The sequence below is a fragment of the Brassica napus genome, chromosome A2 (genome assembly GCF_020379485.1).
Source record: "Brassica napus cultivar Da-Ae chromosome A2, Da-Ae, whole genome shotgun sequence".
NCBI classification, from domain to species: Eukaryota; Viridiplantae; Streptophyta; class Magnoliopsida; order Brassicales; family Brassicaceae; genus Brassica; species Brassica napus.
Window position 1 is genome coordinate 21,669,594 of NC_063435.1, and position 22,274 is coordinate 21,691,867.

The 22,274-nt window shown below is 39.5% G+C and overlaps 3 protein-coding genes across 3 annotated transcripts; 2 read left to right on the top strand and 1 right to left on the bottom strand.

Moving 5' to 3' along the window:
• Nucleotides 1-350: 350 nt before the first annotated feature.
• On the top strand, nt 351-14,145 carry LOC106422495 (AP-2 complex subunit mu-like). Its single transcript, XM_013863276.3, has 14 exons — nt 351-605; nt 674-851; nt 923-1,013; nt 1,117-1,211; nt 1,323-1,412; nt 1,499-1,547; nt 1,625-1,763; nt 1,844-1,900; nt 12,919-12,978; nt 13,047-13,137; nt 13,228-13,370; nt 13,460-13,574; nt 13,670-13,714; nt 13,864-14,145. The coding sequence occupies exons 1-14, from the start codon at nt 523-525 to the stop codon at nt 13,942-13,944; spliced, it is 1,317 nt and encodes a 438-aa protein (XP_013718730.2). The 5' UTR covers nt 351-522; the 3' UTR covers nt 13,945-14,145.
• A 1,092-nt stretch (nt 14,146-15,237) lies between these two features.
• LOC125584558 lies at nt 15,238-19,749 on the bottom strand. The gene is made up of 7 exons (XM_048753245.1): nt 19,222-19,749; nt 18,520-19,171; nt 18,314-18,438; nt 18,056-18,151; nt 16,462-16,746; nt 16,006-16,321; nt 15,238-15,920 (listed from the first exon to the last, which is right to left on the bottom strand). Exons 1-7 carry the CDS (start codon nt 19,747-19,749, stop codon nt 15,238-15,240), a joined length of 2,685 nt encoding a protein of 894 aa, XP_048609202.1.
• Nucleotides 19,750-20,369: 620 nt separating this feature from the next.
• LOC106436404 (pentatricopeptide repeat-containing protein At5g46680) lies at nt 20,370-22,240 on the top strand. Its single transcript, XM_048760328.1, has one exon. The coding sequence runs from the start codon at nt 20,569-20,571 to the stop codon at nt 21,964-21,966; it is 1,398 nt and encodes a 465-aa protein (XP_048616285.1). The 5' UTR covers nt 20,370-20,568; the 3' UTR covers nt 21,967-22,240.
• The last annotated feature ends 34 nt before the right edge of the window (nt 22,241-22,274 follow it).

The window sequence follows — 22,274 nt, forward strand, 5'->3', positions numbered from 1 at the left end:
TGCACCAAGTAAAGGTAAGGGAGAGTTAATGGAAGAGAAAGAGAGAGAGACCTGGGATGAATGGAACTCGAGACATGTCAAGTAATCTTGCCTCAGCCATCTCCTCCTCTTCTTCTTCTTCTTCTCTCTCTCTCTCTCTCTCTCTGTGATCTCGTCTGGGTCTTGGCTTGCTTATGTCGCTTACCCTTTGTGTAAAAGTTTTTATCTATGGTAAAACAGTCATGACCTCTCATTTTTTCTACTCTCCCTCTCTCTCTCTTTCACATAACGACAAAGAGTCTATGAGGAAGTGATTAAAGATGTAACGGAACAGAATCGAATAAGAACAGGCCCATTTATATTCTACAGGCCCATTAAAATAGTCGAACACTTTCGTATTCTCCTCACCTGTTCGTCGTCGTCGTCGTCTTCCTCCTCATTTCTGATTCCTTCCGTTAGCGAGATCTCGTCGAATTCAACCTCAAAATCTCCGGGGACCAGCTCTTCTCTTCGATCCGTGCATAAGAATCACTCGGATCGAAGATGCCGGTGGCAGCTTCCGCCATCTACTTTCTAAATCTCCGTGGAGATGTACTCATCAACCGCACTTACCGAGACGACGTCGGGTAAGCGAGCTTCTCCTTTGATTTCGACGAATCTTCGAGCTGTTCTCTGAATTTGATTTGATCGTTAGGGGAAACATGGTGGATGCATTTAGAACGCATATAATGCAAACCAAGGAGCTAGGGAACTGTCCTGTGCGTCAGATTGGTGGCTGCTCCTTCGTCTACATGCGAATCAGTAATGTCTACATTGTGATTGTTGTTAGTAGCAACGCTAATGTAGCTTGTGGATTCAAATTCGTTGTTGAGGTAAAAAAAATTGATTCTAGTCTGTGTTCAAGAGATTAAAGATTGTTGACTGCTTTTGATATCGCGTTTAGGCTGTTGCTTTGTTCAAATCGTACTTTGGTGGAGCTTTTGACGAAGACGCTATTAAGAATAACTTTGTTCTCATTTATGAATTGTTAGACGGTAAGTAAGTAAGCATGATAGTGTCATGATCAAATTTGCTTTCTTTAACTAGTAACTACTGTTATGTTTTGTGGCTATAACCATTTTTGTATGGATTTTGCAGAGATTATGGACTTTGGTTATCCACAAAATCTCTCTCCTGAAATTTTGAAGCTTTATATCACTCAGGAAGGTGTACGCTCACCATTTTCATCCAAGGTAAAGGCATATCCTATGCATATGCGTGTGCAAGTGAAGCAGTGTTTTTCTGTTTCTTTTTTTTTTTGTTTACTTCATATGTTTTCATTAGTAAGCCTCTTGTCTTTGCAGCCCAAGGACAAACCTGTGCCAAATGCAACGTTACAAGTTACCGGTGCTGTTGGTTGGAGGAGAGAGGGCCTTTCTTATAAAAAGAATGAGGTAAGAATTGATTTTCTTTTTTGACTCTGTATGTCAGTTGCTAGGTTCTGCGAGAGTGCTGATATTATGCATTCTCACTGATGCAGGTGTTTCTGGATATTGTGGAAAGTGTAAACCTTCTGATGTCCTCTAAAGGTAAATAATTGCATTTTTGAAGGTTTATTTCTTCCTGATTCTCTTCTGTATGACTGTTTTTTTTTGGCAACTGTTAGGCAATGTTCTTCGGTGTGATGTAACGGGGAAAGTTTTGATGAAATGTTTCCTTTCGGGAATGCCCGATTTGAAGTTGGGGTTGAATGATAAGCTTGGTCTTGAGAAGGAATCTGAAATGAAATCTCGTCCAGCTAAGAGGTAAGTTTTGTTAAAGCAGTGACTCACACTAGCTACACCGATTTTTCTTTCTCCTCACCTGGCTCACTCTTGTTGTGCAGTGGTAAAACCATTGAGCTTGATGATGTCACATTTCACCAGTGTGTGAACCTGACAAGATTCAACTCCGATTGTTAGGATTCAGAGGCTTAAAGACATCACTTTGTCTCAGCATAAACCCACAACAAACCAAGATAGAAGTTGCTGGAAGTCCAAAATAGAGACTGCATAAAACAGAGTTGTAGAGAGTATGAAGAAGAGAATAGAGAGAAGGAGAAGATGGGAGCACACACACAATTTAAGGAGTTCGCGCCCGTTAACGAGGGTCACTACATCTCCCCGAGACTACAGCTCGGAATCCACTAGAAGGTATAACATAGTTACAAAGATACAAGTGATTCACTCATCATATCACTCATGAACTCACTCTAATGTATCTTACTATGCTCTAATGAGAAAACCCAAAGCTAGGCTTAAGCTCACATGTTTCTCTCACCCTTCTAAGCTCTTTGTGTGGCTCAATCTCTCTCTCACGTTCTCAGCCTCCCTTTATAGTGGAGACACCTTCAAACCTAATGCACAAGAGGACAAAATGGAGAGGCTCCTCCTTGTGGTCCCAAAAGTAACTTAACCCATCTTCAACTCACCATACTAACTTGAGTTAAGCCTTGGATTACTTTTGATCTTCATTTGCTTGATCAACAAGTGTTCTTATCTTCACAAATCTCCACCTAAGAACATGTTGATCAACCCAAACAACTTGCACATACTTGAGAGAGAGAGTTTCTTCTTCTAGCTTCTTGGATTCCAGTCTCGGCTTCTGAGTATCACTACTCATCCTTGATCCTTAGCAGCTTTAAAGACCATAAACCTGCTTGATCCTTGCAGCATTCAACATCTTGTTCAATGCACATCAGCTGTGAAAATTCACCTTGCCGAACCTGAGCCATCAGAACATCTTCATGTCACTTGAGTTGTGAAAACCAGCTCTAACACAAATCTGTATTAAGCTCAACTCATCAGTGACTTTTCCTAGCACCTGCAGCACCTGAATATCTGATATAAAGCTCAATAAACTCCAGTACCAAGCTTAGAAAACGTCCAGCTTGTTACTCCAACAGAAAACTCCATAAGCTTTATCACTTATGACTTCTCAAATCACACAATAACTTCCATGGCTTCTGTCCAAACCATAAGTATACTTCAGTGACTGAGAAAATACCAACACCACCTCTGCAAAGCTTTGATTCATTTGCTAGCTTCTAGGATTTTCTCATGCGCATTGAGATCAAAACCCTTTGAATTCATTTAAATCAAATGCAGAAAACCAGAATCATCTTAGCTTCTAGCTTGAAGCTTCTTGATTCAACTTGCAGTCAATCTCACCAATAGCTTACACTATCTGAGATTCACATCTTCAACCTGTTTAACCAAGCAATCCCAGAACAGAACCCTGCTCCACCATCTTGTTAAAACAGAACACACTAACAGCTTGAAAAAACCCACTACTAGCAACCTTGCATATGTCTCTTATCAACAACTTCTTGTGACATCCCTGAGACACGTCCATACAATAGCTTACATATCAATTCTAAAACCCTTGATGTTTCTTTCAAGTTGTAAAGAACAACCTGCAATACTTCTTCTTGTATGCAGCCTCCACCAAAACAAATCCGGTTCTTGCATTATTCAGTTTGCAGTCATTAACCGACATTCTTCTTCCTGAATATCATTAACTTTACTTGTCTGCAACTGACTTCCCATGAGTAGACACTTATGTAGACTCCTCATGATGCAACTAAGACAACTTCACGCTCCTGAGTTGTTGTCTTTCTAATGCAGCTTGATCTCTGCATTCTTCATCCTTTCAGGACTTCTTTTTCAGGTTCTGACACTTCACTTGAGATGAATTATCCATCAGACTTGATACACGACACCTTCACATTCTTGAAGTGAGCATCCTTGACACATAACCATGTATCATCTGCACTTGTCTACTTCAGTTTCTTCTTTATAGAACTCACTGAAAAAAAAAAAACTACTTCAATTGCTTCATCTCACAACACAGCTTTGTGTCTTTTCTCTGAAAAACTTTCAGAAACCTGCAACCCACTTGTAGAAACCTGCAACTCTGTTTCTCTAAGCCTGCAACTCGTTTCTGATTATCCTGATCAACACCCAGCTTCAAATCAAATCTGAAAACAACCTGTTACCATCAGATTATAGCCTTTCTTGAGCTGAATACCAGTTGACACACCATCAGTTCTTCACTTGTTTTCTTCTTTGCACAAAGAACTTCAATGAATCTAATACAACAGCGAGATGCTTAACCCTTTAACTCTTTTATCTTCAGCTAAACACTTGAGAAAACCTCCAAATATAGCTCCACCAGGAATAGAAAAAATATCATTTAAGATATGCATTGCTCTTCTTGTAGCAATAATGTTCCACCTGAAACTATAACCACTTGGACATACTCTGTCTCTATCTCAGCTTCACAATCAGAGTTAAAACCACTCTTTCATGTATCTTTGATCCACAAACACATTCTTATGTATCAGATTGAGTCACAATGACTTCTTGCTTGAGAAAGTGTGCCAAAACCTGTGACACATCTTCTTCCTTCTTGCAGCCCAACTGATCCATTTGCAACCAGAAAACCCTCAAGAACTTTCTTTCTTCCAGCAGTACTGTCTCTTAAAGCATTCTTCATGTTGTGATGATGTTACAACTTAGGCTGATACATCAACAAACCATGCTTCTATAAATCTTGTACTCTCTTGTCGCCAAAAATACAACCATACTTGTCTTGTACCGCTGTTGATAAACAGGACACGCCGCCTAACTCCTCTAGCTAGGAAGACTTTCGATACCAGATTGTATCATGTTGCATAAAAAATGCATTCAAAGACAATCCTCATGAGTCATGATGTCTCCAATGCCTTCAGCTTCTAGACCACCAGAATCTTCTTCAACCTCTGAAGATCTGATTCAAATACAAGATAACCTTCTGAGAAAACAATGCTCCACCTGAGATAGTACTCCTTATTCACCAAGATTCAATCCAGCAGAAAACTCCATGTGTTACACCAAACACAAATTTTCTTAAGAAACATGAATCTTCGCTACTTCCATCTTGTCAAGAGCTTACACTACTTGAAACAAGAACTCGAACAATCCTCTGTATACACTCAAGCTCACAAGAGCTCAACCTTCATTGCATCCCTCTGAAAATAGCAATGAAACTGAGTGTTACACCTTATGTTCACCATAACATTTTCAGACCGCTACAAGAGCTTAATCATCATTGCATTCCCTCTAAAAATAGCAATCATGTAGCTTCATGTTCTCTGATGAAACACCGCCTGTAGACTGTCATATTCACAAGAACTGATAGCTAACACCCTGAGATAAAACCTGCAGCAAGAAACCCCATCCAAAACTCAAAAGCCACTGAAATTTCCATAAATGATTCTGTTTTGATCAAACCGAAAACATTGCTCCATAACCTTCTGCAACTCCTTGTAGACAACCGAGAATACCATTACTGATACTCAGAACATCCATAAAACACTCATCAAGTCCAGGTTTTAGACGTCCTTGAACTTCTGAGTTTCCAGGCTGGAAAAAACTCAAACACCAATTGTAGCTGACTTCCACAAACTGATTTAACCAAAGATTACCCAGAAAACCATCACTGTATCTTGGCCAATCCCATGCAAAACCAGTACAAAATCATTGTGTTCCAACAAGCTTCCAATCCCAGTAGCTATGCAGAACTTGAGCAAACTTGAAACTTCAACACAGAGCATCACAAATGCCTTGTGACTGCAGCGGAACCAGACTTTATAAGTCTCAGAAAACTAGAGTCTTGAAGTTGATGTTCGGTTTTGATATAAACCATTGAGTAACAGAACGTGTACTCATCCTTTCATAACCCCAAAACCAGCTGATATCTCTGAAATACCTTCAGCTTATACCAATCTTCCATTAGTTTCTTCAGCATTGACCAAGAACTCTCTTCTTGTATCATGTGCTTCTTGCTTCTATCTCTGATAATTTTCTTCTGCTTGCAACACTCCAGCTTGTGAGTATTCTGTCATCCTTCTCTCAATGTTGCAGCTTCATGTATCTTAGAGGCCTCTTGATTTCATAGCCCCTGAAATCACCTCAACTGATTCACACTTTCACCATGAATTACTCCTTAAGATACAACTTCTTCACATCTCATCTTCACACCATAACCTGAGCTAAACCGGTTTTATAACCACTTGAGCTTCTCAAGAACCTTATGTTACTCCACCTAAGATCTAACTGGATCCTTGATTGAGTAGAGATAACCTCTTACCAAAACTGTCTCTGTTTCTGAAACAGAAAACTGCATTTTCAACAGAAAAATCTGCAACTTCTTTGGTTCTTCTTGTTCTTCAAGATGTGTGAATGAGATGCTTCCATGTACACCAGAATGAGCCTTATAACTCCTTCCTCTCACGTGCTGTTCACCAATAGACAGCTTGTCTTTCAGCCTGAGACATTCAAGTCTCCATACCTTCCTCAAAACCTGAGAAATACCATGATGCTTCACCAAGAAAGAGTCTTATGGCTTATTCCTCTCTTTAGCATCATTTACCAAGAGCTACTGCTTTGTTGTTCCTCCTGAGACATCACTTGTCTCTACAAAACCAGCTCTCCAAGAAAAGGACGTGGCTTCTTAACAGGAAAAGGAGCCTTGCTGCTCCAACTTTCCAAAGATCCAACCTTTCTCACTTTTCTTCACTCTCCTCCTTTCTCTAGATCTTCTCTCCTTTAGATCTGAATCTTCTTTCTCTCTTTCTTCTGGATCTGAGACTTTCTCTCTTGAAATCTCAGTGATCTCCAAAGCTTCACTCATGCTTAGAATCTCCTCATAACCCATGAGTTTCTCCTTCCATAAAACACAGCTTCCATAACCGTCAAAGCTTCCACTTCTCTTCTTGACAAAAAACATGATTCTTGACTTGAGAACCATAAAACACAGAACCAAGGCTCTGATACCACTTTGTTAGGATTCAGAGGCTTAAAGACATCACTTTGTCTCAGCATAAACCCACAACAAACCAAGATAGAAGTTGCTGGAAGTCCAAAATAGAGACTGCATAAAACAGAGTTGTAGAGAGTATGAAGAAGAGAATAGAGAGAAGGAGAAGATGGGAGCACACACACAATTTAAGGAGTTCGCGCCCGTTAACGAGGGTCACTACATCTCCCCGAGACTACAGCTCGGAATCCACTAGAAGGTATAACATAGTTACAAAGATACAAGTGATTCACTCATCATATCACTCATGAACTCACTCTAATGTATCTTACTATGCTCTAATGAGAAAACCCAAAGCTAGGCTTAAGCTCACATGTTTCTCTCACCCTTCTAAGCTCTTTGTGTGGCTCAATCTCTCTCTCACGTTCTCAGCCTCCCTTTATAGTGGAGACACCTTCAAACCTAATGCACAAGAGGACAAAATGGAGAGGCTCCTCCTTGTGGTCCCAAAAGTAACTTAACCCATCTTCAACTCACCATACTAACTTGAGTTAAGCCTTGGATTACTTTTGATCTTCATTTGCTTGATCAACAAGTGTTCTTATCTTCACAAAGGTTTCAGAGGCTTAAAGACATCACTTTGTCTCAGCATAAACCCACAACAAACCAAGATAGAAGTTGCTTGAAGTCCAAAAATAGAATGCTGTAAAAAACATAGTTGTAGAGAGTATGAAGAAGAGAATAGAGAGAAGGATAAGATGGGAGCACACACACAATTTAAGGAGTTCGCGCCCGTTAACGAGGGTCACTACATCTCCCCGAGACTACAGCTCGGAATCCACTAGAAGGTATAACATAGTTACAAAGATACAAGTGATTCACTCATCATATCACTCATGAACTCACTCTAATGTATCTTACTATGTTCTAATGAGAAAACCCAAAGCTAGGCTTAAGCTCACATGTTTCTCTCACCCTTCTAAGTTCTTTGTGTGGCTCAATCTCTCTCTCACGTTCTCAGCCTCCCTTTATAGTAGAGACATCTTTAAACCTAATACACAAGAGGACAAAATGGAGAGGCTCCTCCTTGTGGTCCCAAAAGTAACTTAACCCATCTTCAACTCACCATACTAACTTGAGTTAAGCCTTGGATTACTTTTGATCTTCATTTGCTTGATAAACAAGTGTTCTCATCTTCACAAATCTCCACCTGAGAACATGTTGATCATCCCAAACAACTTGCACATACTTGAGAGAGAGTTTCTTCTTCTAGCTTCTTGGATTCCTGTCTCGGCTTCTCAGTATCACTACTCATCCTTGATCCTTAGCAGCTTCAAACACCATGAACCTGCTTGATCCTTGCAGCATTCAACATCTTGTTCAATGCACATCAGCTGTGAAAATTCACCTTGCCGAACCTGAGCCATTAGAACATCTTCATGTCACTTGAGTTGTGAAAACCAGCTCTAACACAAATCTGTATTAAGCTCAACTCATCAGTGACTTCTCCTGGCACATGCAGCACCTGAATATCTGATATAAAGCTCAATAAACTCCAGTACCAAGCTTAGAAAACGTCCAGTTTGTTACTCCAACAGAAAAGTCCATAAGCTTTATCACTTATGACTTCTCCAATCACACAATTCCTCCATGGCTTCTGTCATAACCATAAGCATGTTTCAGTGACTGAGAAAATACCAATACCACCTCTGCAAATCTTGATTCACTTGCTAGCTTCTAGGATTTCCTCATGCGCGTTGAGATCAAAACCCTTTGAATTCACTTGAATCAAATGCAGAAATAACAGAATCATCTTAGCTTCTAGCTTGAAGCTTCTTGATTCAACTTGCAGTCAATCTCACCAATAGCTTACACTATCTGAGATTCACATCTTCAACCTGTTTAACCAAGCAATCCCAGAACAGAACCCTGCTCCACCATCTTGTTAAAACAGAACACACTAACAGCTTGAAAAAACCCACTACTAGCAACCTTGCATATGTCTCTTATCAACAACTTCTTGTGACATCCCTGAGACACGTCCATACAATAGCTTACATATCAATTCTAAAACCCTTGATGTTTCTTTCAAGTTGTAAAGAACAACCTGCAATACTTCTTCTTGTATGCAGCCTCCACCAAAACAAATCCGGTTCTTGCATTATTCAGTTTGCAGTCATTAACCGACATTCTTCTTCCTGAATATCATTAACTTTACTTGTCTGCAACTGACTTCCCATGAGTAGACACTTATGTAGACTCCTCATGATGCAACTAAGACAACTTCACGCTCCTGAGTTGTTGTCTTTCTAATGCAGCTTGATCTCTGCATTCTTCATCCTTTCAGGACTTCTTTTTCAGGTTCTGACACTTCACTTGAGATGAATTATCCATCAGACTTGATACACGACACCTTCACATTCTTGAAGTGAGCATCCTTGACACATAACCATGTATCATCTGCACTTGTCTACTTCAGTTTCTTCTTTATAGAACTCACTGAAAAAAAAAAAAACCACTTCAATTGCTTCATCTCACAACACAGCTTTGTGTCTTTTCTCTGAAAAACTTTCAGAAACCTGCAACCCACTTGTAGAAACCTGCAACTCTGTTTCTCTAAGCCTGCAACTCGTTTCTGATTATCCTGATCAACACCCAGCTTCAAATCAAATCTGAAAACAACCTGTTACCATCAGATTATAGCCTTTCTTGAGCTGAATACCAGTTGACACACCATCAGTTCTTCACTTGTTTTCTTCTTTGCACAAAGAACTTCAATGAATCTAATACAACAGCGAGATGCTTAACCCTTTAACTCTTTTATCTTCAGCTAAACACTTGAGAAAACCTCCAAATATAGCTCCACCAGGAATAGAAAAAATATCATTTAAGATATGCATTGCTCTTCTTGTAGCAATAATGTTCCACCTGAAACTATAACCACTTGGACATACTCTGTCTCTATCTCAGCTTCACAATCAGAGTTAAAACCACTCTTTCATGTATCTTTGATCCACAAACACATTCTTATGTATCAGATTGAGTCACAATGACTTCTTGCTTGAGAAAGTGTGCCAAAACCTGTGACACATCTTCTTCCTTCTTGCAGCCCAACTGATCCATTTGCAACCAGAAAACCCTCAAGAACTTTCTTTCTTCCAGCAGTACTGTCTCTTAAAGCATTCTTCATGTTGTGATGATGTTACAACTTAGGCTGATACATCAACAAACCATGCTTCTATAAATCTTGTACTCTCTTGTCGCCAAAAATACAACCATACTTGTCTTGTACCGCTGTTGATAAACAGGACACGCCGCCTAACTCCTCTAGCTAGGAAGACTTTCGATACCAGATTGTATCATGTTGCATAAAAAATGCATTCAAAGACAATCCTCATGAGTCATGATGTCTCCAATGCCTTCAGCTTCTAGACCACCAGAATCTTCTTCAACCTCTGAAGATCTGATTCAAATACAAGATAACCTTCTGAGAAAACAATGCTCCACCTGAGATAGTACTCCTTATTCACCAAGATTCAATCCAGCAGAAAACTCCATGTGTTACACCAAACACAAATTTTCTTAAGAAACATGAATCTTCGCTACTTCCATCTTGTCAAGAGCTTACACTACTTGAAACAAGAACTCGAACAATCCTCTGTATACACTCAAGCTCACAAGAGCTCAACCTTCATTGCATCCCTCTGAAAATAGCAATGAAACTGAGTGTTACACCTTATGTTCACCATAACATTTTCAGACCGCTACAAGAGCTTAATCATCATTGCATTCCCTCTAAAAATAGCAATCATGTAGCTTCATGTTCTCTGATGAAACACCGCCTGTAGACTGTCATATTCACAAGAACTGATAGCTAACACCCTGAGATAAAACCTGCAGCAAGAAACCCCATCCAAAAACTCAATAGCCACTGAAATTTCCATAAATGTTTCTGCCTTTGACAAACAGAAAACATGCCCTGCTCCATAACCATTCTGCATCCTCCTCTAAACTGACCCAAAAAATATCCTTACAGATACTCACACAGCCATAAAACACTCATCAAGTCCAAGGTTTTAGACGTCCTTGAACTTTCTGAGTTTCCGGGCTGGAAACAGAATAAGCTCAAAACACCAATTGTAGCTGACTTCGACAAACTGATTCATCCAAAGAATACCCTGAAAACCATCACTGAATCTTGGCCAATCCCATGCAAAACCAGTACCAGATCACTGTGTTCCAACAGGCTTCCAATCCCCATAGATATGCAGAACTTGAGCAACTTGAAACTTCACTACAAAGCATCACAACACCTTGTGACTGCAGCGGAATCAGACTTTAGAAGTCTCAGAAAACTTGAGTCTTGAAGTTGATGTTCGGTTTTGATATAAACCATTGAGTAACAGAACATGTACTCATCATTTCATAACCCCAAAACCAGCTGATATCTCTGAAATATCTCCAGCTTACACCAATCTTCGATCGGTTTCTTCAGCATTGATCAAGAACTCTCTTCTTGTATCATGTGCTTCTTGCTTCTATCTCTGATAATTTTCTTCTGCTTGCTACACTTCAGCTTGTGAGAATTTTGTCATCCTTCTCACAGTGTCGCAGCTTCTTGTATCTTAGAGGTCTCTTGATTTCATAGCCCTTGAAATCACCTCAACTGATTCACACTTTCACCATGAATCACTCCTTAAGATACAACTTGTTCACATCCCATCTTCACACTATAACCTGAGCTAAACCGGTTTTATAACCACTTGAGCTTCTCAAGAACCTTATGTTACTCCACCTAAGATCTAACTGGATCCTTGATTGAGTAGAGATAACCTCTTACCAAAGTTGTCTCTGTTTCTGAAACAGAAAACTGCATTTTCAACAGAAAAATCTGCAACTTCTTTGGTTCTTCTTGTTCTTCAAGATGTGTGAATGAGATGCTTCCATGTACACCAGAATGAGCCTTATAACTCCTTCCTCTCACGTGCTGTTCACCAATAGACAGCTTGTCTTTCAGCCTGAGACATTCAAGTCTCCATACCTTCCTCAAAACCTGAGAAATACCATGATGCTTCACCAAGAAAGAGTCTTAAGGCTTCTTCCTCTCTTTAGCATCATTTACTAAGAGCTACTGCTTTGTTGTTCCTCCTGAGACATCGCTTGTCTCTACAAAACCAGCTCTCCAAGAAAAGGACGTGGCTTCTTAACAGGAAAGGAGCCTTGCTGCTCCAACTTTCCAAAGATCCAACCTTTCTCACTTTTCTTCACTCTCATCTTTTCTCTAGATCTTCTCCCCTTTAGATCTGAATCTTCTTTCTCTCTTTCTTCTGGATCTGAGACTTTCTCTCTTGAAATCTCAGTGAGCTCCAAAGCTTCATTCATGCTTAGAATCTCCTCATAAACCATGAGTTTCTCCTTCCATAAAACACAGCTTCCATAACCTTCAAAGCTTCCACTTCTCTTCTTGACAAAACATGATTCTTGGCTTGAAGAACCATAAAACACAGAACCTAGGCTCTGATACCACTTTGTTAGGTTTCAGAGGCTTAAAGACATCACTTTGTCTCAGCATAAACCCACAACAAACCAAGATAGAAGTTGCTTGAAGTCCAAAAATAGAATGCTGTAAAAAACATAGTTGTAGAGAGTATGAAGAAGAGAATAGAGAGAAGGATAAGATGGGAGCACACACACAATTTAAGGAGTTCGCGCCCGTTAACGAGGGTCACTACATCTCCCCGAGACTACAGCTCGGAATCCACTAGAAGGTATAACATAGTTACAAAGATACAAGTGATTCACTCATCATATCACTCATGAACTCACTCTAATGTATCTTACTATGTTCTAATGAGAAAACCCAAAGCTAGGCTTAAGCTCACATGTTTCTCTCACCCTTCTAAGTTCTTTGTGTGGCTCAATCTCTCTCTCACGTTCTCAGCCTCCCTTTATAGTAGAGACATCTTTAAACCTAATACACAAGAGGACAAAATGGAGAGGCTCCTCCTTGTGGTCCCAAAAGTAACTTAACCCATCTTCAACTCACCATACTAACTTGAGTTAAGCCTTGGATTACTTTTGATCTTCATTTGCTTGATAAACAAGTGTTCTCATCTTCACATTCAACTCCGAGAAGACCGTTAGCTTTGTACCACCGGATGGTGAATTTGAACTTATGAAGTAAGTACTGGAATGTTCACTATCGCATATTGTTCTAAACTTCTGTCATTAACTTAACGATGTCTCAGGTATCGAATAACAGAGGGTGTGAACCTGCCTTTCCGCGTATTACCAACAATCAAAGAACTTGGTCGTACACGCATGGAAGTAAATGTCAAGGTAAGTAGCTTTACTTCAAAAACATTAAGAAGACAAACGCAGCTTGATATTTGCTTTCTTACAATCTTCTCTTGTGTTTTGTATTTTCAGGTCAAAAGTGTGTTCGGCGCTAAAATGTTTGCCCTCGGAGTCGTAGTTAAAATTCCAGTGCCAAAACAAACAGCAAAGACTAACTTCCAAGTGACAACTGGTCGCGCTAAGTACAATCCATCAATCGATTGCTTGGTTTGGAAGTGAGCTTTCTATACACTCCTAAGAACCATCCTTTAACTCGATTGGTTGGTGTTTTATCAATAGTTTGCCTTCTCTCTTCACTATTCAGGATAAGAAAATTTCCAGGACAAACTGAATCGACACTAAGTGCAGAGATTGAGTTGATCTCAACAATGGGAGAAAAGAAATCTTGGACAAGGCCACCAATCCAAATGGAGTTTCAGGTCAATCTTCTTCTTCTCTTGTTGGCACTGTTAAATAGAACCAGATTGCTTAAGGTGTTTGTCAGTTAACCGTCTCAGCTTCGTTTTAATTTCAGGTGCCAATGTTCACAGCATCTGGTTTGCGAGTTCGTTTCCTCAAGGTACGCTTTAATTTCTATGCCTTTTGAAGACCAAAAATGTCATGTTATTTGTATTTGCTTCTGGTCTGAATAATGATCACTGTAATGGTTAGCTCTTAAAACTTCACTCTTTCCGTGTATTTGACCAGTAACTCTGGATTGTTTTGTAGGTGTGGGAGAAGAGCGGTTACAACACGGTTGAGTGGGTTAGATACATAACCAAAGCGGGATCGTATGAGATCAGATGCTGAACTTAAGATCACAGTTCAGGTTCAGTGACATCAGTCTTAAGGCTCATCATGGCTTCTAGCTTTTGTTCCTTATGCAGAACAAGAAACAAAAAGTTGAATATATTTTATATTTCGTTTACGTTTGTCTTTTTTTTTCCGTTAAGAGATATTCTTGTGTTAATATGATTTCTTATGTCTTGGTATTGGATTTGTTTTCATTTATTTGTTTGTGGGTTATCTTCGAGTTATAGTTTTGATTAATTTGGTGTCATCGAACGTTAGTCTTTGCGAAACAGTTGGTTTTTTATTTTTATCATTATTTTAGACAGCGATAGATGGGCGTTTTACGTGCTTTTTTAACCATATAAGAGTATATTTAATTATCATAAAAATTGTTAACCAATTTTCAAACAATTCACTCTAAAATAATTCTATTATAAAGTTGAATTTGTTCCAATGATTCACTATATAATAAAATTATTCTATAATAGAGTGAAATATAAAAAAAAATTTGTGTTTCAATGGAGATGCTCTAAGTAGTATATCAAACTCGTATAAAATGTTCTTGGCGTTTTTCTTATTTATACAGTTTTATATAAATTTTAAATTCGTAATATAAAGGCTAACCGGTTTCTTCTCAACACGCAGTGCGAGTAAAAAGACAAGGTACTTTAGAGTACCTCAAATCTTAAAGAAGGCTTCTTGGTCATCATCATCGTCATCATCAACTGCTGTCGGCTCTAATCGAACTCTGGCCTCGTGATAACACTCACAAGAAGCTCAGACCACGAGACAATAGAGACGACCGCAGCTGCACTCTAACTATTATCAAATTTATAGTCTCGTAGCTGTTGTCGACATTTGTTTCGATTTACACATTTATTTGTGTTACAACTTATAATCATTTTAAAAATAAGAGGTAACGATTGATACTAATTATTAAATTAGGTAATTCAAATCTCTGACAAGAGCCATTTTCTATTCAAATAAATAATTAATGTCACTTTTCTATAGCTATTATGTTTACAACATAATGGATTTGACTACTTATACTATAACCAAGGACGGATCAAAACACATGCGGTTGAAACATTTGTCTTGGTCTCTATTAGATGTTTTGATAGCTCAATCACAAGGAAGATGATGACGAGAAGAGCTCGATTGAATTTGTAAAAAGAATGATATTATTGATCTTGTTAATTTGTTACACTCTACAATCAAGCTTATATATAGCTGGTTTAAGCTAAAGGAAACTAAACCAACTACACGGATTACACTTAACCAGTATACATATATAACTCTAATACCCTCCCCTCAAGATGGAACAAAGAGATGATGAATTCCCATCTTGAGTAGTAAGTGTTTGAACACAGCAGGTTGGACAGCCTTCGTGAGGATGTCAGCCAATTGGTGTTCTGACTTCACGTGCATAGTCTTGAGGAAACCACTCTGTAGTTTCTCCCGAACCACATGACAGTCAATCTCAATATGCTTTGTCCTCTCGTGGTAGACAGGGTTGGAAGCAATGTGGAGAGCAGACTGGTTATCACAGAATAGCTTTGCTGGACCTGCATGGGGACAATGAAGATCACGGAGTAGAGAATCTATCCAGATAAGTTCACACGTCGTGTCTGCCATAGATCTATACTCTGCCTCCGAGCTGCTACGTGAAACTGTCTGTTGTTTCTTTGCTCTCCAAGATATCAGAGAGTCACCTAAGAAGACACAATAGCCTGTAGTTGACCTTCTTGAGTCTATGTAAGCACCCCAATCAGCATCACAAAACGCAGTCAGTGAAACTTCGGACAAAGCAGAGTAAAATAAACCTTGTGTAGGATCATTTTTCAAGTAGCGTAAGACGCGTTGTGCTGCTTTCAAATGATCAGTGCGAGGTGCGGACATAAACTGACTGAGTTTATGTACGACATATGTGATATCTGGTCGAGTGTGAGTGAGATAAAGAAGCTTGCCAACAATCTTCCTGTATATAGAGGCATCTGAGAGAAGATCACCAGACGTTGGAGAATCAGAAAGTTTCAGGTTCGGTTCCATGGGAACTGCAAGGTTTGCAGCCAAGGTAACCAGCGTCTTGGAGTAACTCTAGATTATACTTCCGCTGGTTAATAGAGATCCCAGTCTCATTGCGGGCGATCTCAAAACCCAAAAAATACTTAGCAGGGCCAAGATCACGAAGCTTGAATGCACTCTGCAAAGCCTTCTTGAATGATTCAATCACAAAATTGTCATTGCCGACAATCAAGATATCATCTACATAGATGAGTGCTGCTACAAACGTTGAACCAGAGCTTCGAACAAAGAGAGAGTGATCTGAAGGAGCTTGCTTGAATCCTTCAGAAGTAATGACCTGTGAGAGCTTCTGGTTCCACTGTCTAGAAGCCTGTTTGAGACCGTAGAGCGACTTATGAAGACGACAAACTGAGTTGGGGGATAGGAGCGACCAGTCAACTCAGTGTATCCTTGAGGAATGGTCATATATATTTCCTCATCTAAGTCACCATTGAGAAAAGCATTACTCACATCAAGTTGAGATGTAGTCCACTTCTTAGCAGCAACCAAAGCTAGTAAGAGACGCATAGTACCCAGCTTTGCAACAGGCGAGAAGGTATCCAAGTAATATAAGCCTTCTAACTGAGTATACCCCTTTGCAACGAGGCGAGACTTCGGACGTTCCACCGTACCATCAGGATTGAACTTGTAGGTATTGATCCACTTACAACCAACAGGGTGTTTACCGGAAGGCAGTTCACAGATGGACCAAGTTCCAGTCTCCTCTAGAGAGTTCATTTCAGATTTCATGGACGACTTAAACTCATCACGAAGGATAGCCTCTTTAAAAGTTTTAGGAGCAGTGATAGTAGTGATGTTAATGAGAAAATTACGATGTTCAGCATTAATATGATCATATGAAAGAAATGCAGATATGGGATATGAAGTAGTGTGTAGTATGATCAGGAAATTCAGTTTTGTTCAACAGATAGCAATGATATTGATCAAGATAAGCAGGGGTTTTGATTTGACGTTTAGATCTAGAGCAAGGAATAGGAACAAGATGATCAGTAGATGAAGAAGACACATGAACAAAATCTGATTCATTGAATGAAGTTAAATCGGGTGAAGCATGTTGTCCTAAATCAAAAAATGCAGGAAATGGAGAATCAGGAACAGGCATAGGCAAAACGTGTTGACCAAAAATTTCATCATTCAAATCTTTATCAAGACGCTCAGAAAAAGGAAAGCATGTCTCATGAAAGATTACATTTCGTGAAATCGAAATGGTATTTGTATCAAGATTAAGTACTTTATATCCTTTATATCCCTGAGGATAACCAAGAAAGACGCATGGAGAAGCACGAGGAGAAAACTTGTTTCGATCTTTCAAAAGAGTCGAAGTAAAGCACAAACAACCAAAAACTTTTAAATGTTTATAACTTGGTCGTTTAGCAGTAAGAAGTTCAAAAGGAGTTTTGTTTTGTAAAAGAGGAGTGGGAGTACGATTGATGAGGTAAACAGCAGTTTGAATGCAATCACCCCAATACTCAATAAGCACATTTGATTGAAAAAGAAGAGATCTAGCAACATTTAAAATGTGCTGATGCTTTCTCTCTACAACAGAATTCTGTTGAGGAGTATAAGCACAAGAAAAATAGTGAACAATTCCTTTTGACAGAAGTAATGATGTAAAAGAGAGCTCAGGAGCATTATCAGTTCGAATGGATTTAACAGAAGCATTATACTATGTTTCAATATGAGTAAGAAAATCCAGAAAGATTGTAGTTACTGAACTTTTATTTTTAAGAAGGTAAATCCAAGTAGCTCTAGTGCAATCATCCACAATTGTCAAAAAATATTTATAACCATCAACAGTTTGTACATGAAATGGACCCCAAATATCAAGATGAAGCAAATCAAATGGAGAAGAAGACATATTATTCGAAGAAGAAAAAGACAAGCGTTTCTGTTTTGCAAGGGGACAAATTTTACACAAATGATCATGAACTATATTGTCTTTGGAAATGTCTAAATTTTTGGAAAGAATATGAATCTTCTGTGGAGATGGATGTCCTAATCTTTGATGCCAAACTTCAGAGGAAACGTGAAAGGTATGATGCACTTGAGCAATAGAAGGTGAATCAGGAGCATGAGAGTCCATGATATAGAGATTATTGTGGAGGTTACCCTTCCCAATCACGTAATCCGGAATATGCTCCTGAAGAAAATAAATTGGATTATAAGGAAGTATATAACAAGACTGAGATGAAAACAAAACCGATATTGTAGTGTTTTTTGTTAAAGCACTAATGCTCAAAAGGTTAAATTTGAAATGCGGAATGCAAAGCACGTTTGTAAGTGTTAAATGTGGCGAAATCACAATAGTACCAGAGATAGTCACATGAATACGAGATCCATCAGGCAAAACAACATTTGTATCAGATATCACAGAAGTAGTAGAGAAAACAGTCAAGTCAGAGTAAACATGACAACTAGCACCAGTATCTATCACCCAAGAATAAGACTTGAAAGTAAGGCTGTTTTTAATTCCCGCAGAAATAAAATGTGTATGCGTGAAAGGTTTACCTGAAGAAAATGCATCATCAGTGATCAAAGGAACTATGTGAGGTTGAGGTTTAAAAGTCGAGACTGATCCATCAGAGAGTTTAAGTACACTACCCACAATCTGAGAGTTGTTGTTCTCCGAACCACCAGAGTTGGTGTTGAGAACACTTAGAAGTTTCTGAACTTGATCCAATGTGACTGTCCCCAAGTGAGTACCCTGATGATCATGCATAGTAATACCTCCAGATTCATGTGTAAGATTTGCTACGGTAGAGCCCTTAGACCACTGTTGTTGCTGAGAACTAGACTTGTTAGAAGACATGTCTTGTGACTTAGACGCCGTGTTGGGAATCTTGTAACCTTGAGGATACCCGTGAAGTTTGTAGCAACGATTCACTGTATGACCAGCAAGTCCACAATGAGAGCAAATAGGACGATTCCTTTGCTTATTGTATCCTCCAGAGTATGCAGCAACTACTGGTTCCTGAGATGAATCTCCAAGAGAAGTCTGGAAGGTCATGTTGCTTGCAGATTTCATAGACCTTTGACGTTCTTCTTGAGAAATCAGGTTAAAAACCCTCGAGATAGCCGGCTTAGGTTCCATCATCAGTATCTGTCCTCGAATAGCCGTGAAGGTCTCATTCAATCCCATGAGAAACTTGAGAATACGATCCTGCTCATCTCTCAAAACCAGCTGCTTATGGCTCGCACAATCTAACTGACCGCAGCAACACGTATAGGGAGCTTCATGATTCTTAAGCTCTTCCCATAGTTGCTTAAGACGAGTGTAAACACACTCACTGTGTTAGAACCTTGAACTTCAGAGTAGATCTGTTGCTTGATATCAGCAGTCCTTGGTCCATCACTCTGCTTGAACTGATCATGAAGATCCTGCCACATCTGTTTAGCCGTCTCCAAATACATGATACTCTTCACAATGGATTTATCAACAGAGTTCACAATCCAAGTGCTCACAATGTTGTTACAGCGCGACCAAGAACCATAATCAGGATGATTAACATCTAATTCCGGAAACACACCAGTAACAAACACAGCTTTATTCCTAGCACCTAAGGCCATGAGCATAGATCTACGCCAGCTATTGAAGTTCCCTATACCAGTAAGCTTCTCAGAGACAAGGGAAATCCCAGCGTGATCAGCATGATGAACGAAGAGAGGATTGGAGTTGGGATCTGTAAGCGACGGTAAGTGAGTTCCAGACGACGGAGCTTCGGAAGCAAGAGGATCCATAACAACTTCAAGAAAACTGCAATCCAGATCGGGTGATGAATCAATCGATTCACAAACGAAGCAGAGAGATGAGAAGTACTCCGAAACGAAAGATCGCGATGATTTGACGAACAAGAATCACAAAAACGTTGATCATCAACGGATGAAAAAGAACGCTCATGATCGAAGAAAAGGAGGTGATTTGAGCTAATCGAAGAATGAAATGAAGCGGAAGAACACGAATCAGAGTGGCTTTGATACCATATTAGATGTTTTGATAGCTCAATCACAAGGAAGATGATGACGAGAAGAGCTCGATTGAATTTGTAAAAAGAATGATATTATTGATCTTGTTAATTTGTTACACTCTACAATCAAGCTTATATATAGCTGGTTTAAGCTAAAGGAAACTAAACCAACTACCCGGATTACACTTAACCGGTATACATATATAACTATAATAGTCTCCAAATTTTTTAGAGATTTGTTTATATGGCATAAGCTCCCAAATCATAAAAAGAAAAATTCTTATAAAAGTTCTTAAAGAAATGTTTTAAGTCCCATAATTTCAGATCCAGCCATAGTTCTAATGGATTCTTTTAAATATAAAGTAAAATAGATAAATGATATTTCTTATAAAAGAGAAAAAAAAGAAGATAATCTCCATTATTATTTAAGAACCATTTTACATTTGTAATCTCTTTTGAATTCTTTATGTTTTCGTTAATTCTGAAATCTTGATTTTCTTTTTCCATATCTATCAAAACCCGTGATCCTCACGTTTCCATACTTACAAAACCACTTTAAAACCGTACCTTTTCCCACCACTCATGGACAAAAATGGTTCATGGATTAATGAAAACCTCCACGAAGCTACTAAACATCTGCATCGATTCCCTCTGCAAATCTCGAAACTTGCAGAAAGCAGAATCATTACTCATAGACGGAATCAGACTAGGCGTCCTCCCCAACGTCGTCACTTACAACACCTTAATCAACGGCTACTCTCGTCTCGTTGGCATCGACGAAGCTTACGCCGTAACACATCGTATGAGAGATGCCGGAATCAAACCAGACGTCTCTACATACAACTCACTCATCTCCGGAGCTGCGAAACAGCTCTCGTTAACCCGCGCCCACCAACTGTTCGACGAAATGCTTCGCTCAGGTTTATCTCCAGACATGTTGAGTTACAACACTCTCATCTCTCTCTACTTCAGGGTCGGGAGACACGGAGACGCGTTTCGGATTCTGAACGAAAATGTTCATGACGCTGGGCTGTCTCCTGGTGTTGACACTTACAACATTCTTCTCGACGCGCTTTGCAAGAGCGGTCACATAGATAATGCTATTGAGCTGTTTAAGCATGTAAAGAGCCGGGTTAAACCCGAGCTCATGACTTACAACATTCTCATCAACGGTCTTTGTAAATCAAGAAGAGTTAGCTCCGCGAATTGGATGCTGAGGGAGCTTGAGAGAGCGGGGTACACTCCTAATGCTGTTACGTACACGACGATGCTTAAAATGTACTTTAAGACGAAGATGATTGAGAAAGGGCTTAAGCTTTTCTTGAAGATGAAGAAGGAAGGGTATACCTTTGACGGGTACGCGAGTTGTGCAGTTGTTAGTGCTTTGATTAAGACAGGGAGAGCAGAGGAGGCGTATCAATGTATGCATGAGCTGGTGAGAAGCGGTAGACGGAGTGGAGATATTGTTTCGTACAACACGTTGTTGAATCTGTATTTTAAAGACGGGGACTTGGATGCAGTGGATGATTTACTGGAGGAGATTGAGAGTAAAGGATTGAAGCCTGATGACTACACGCATACGATTATAGTCAATGGTTTGTTGAGCATTGGACATACGGGAGGAGCTGAGAAGCATTTGGCTTGTTTGGGAGAGATGGGGATGCAGCCGAGTGTTGTCACCTGTAACTGTTTGATTGATGGGTTGTGCAAAGCGGGTCATGTAGACCGTGCGATGAGGTTGTTTTCGTCGATGGAGATTAGAGATGAGTATACTTACACTTCTGTTGTGCATAATCTATGCAAAGATGGGCGGCTTGTGTGCGCTTCGAAGCTGTTATTGTTGTGTTACAATAAAGGAATGAAGATTCCGTCGTCGGCTAGACGAGCTGTGTTGTCGGGGTTACGGATGACGGTATCTTACCAGGCAGCAAGGAAGACGCATCACAAAATCAAAGCTGCTATAAAGAGCAATGCAATAGCGGATCCTTAGGACACTGATAGGTACTATAGAGATTAGAGGAAAGTTTCTTTCGTCTGCATCAATGGAGTCCTATCTTCCGACATCTCAAGTTATAGTGTAAACGTCTGATTAATTAGTCTTTTCATATCAACATGTGGTGAAAAGTATGTAAAACAGTTTCTTGTGTCGTCCTTACGTAAAGATTCTTGTTTTTTCTCTCTTGTAAATATAACTTTTGGGTGGATTTTGGCTGGAGAGATGTATTAGCTTAGGATTGGTTTGATTGAAACAGATAGCTTCTGTACAAGATTCTAGCTATGAACTGTTCATAAACTCTA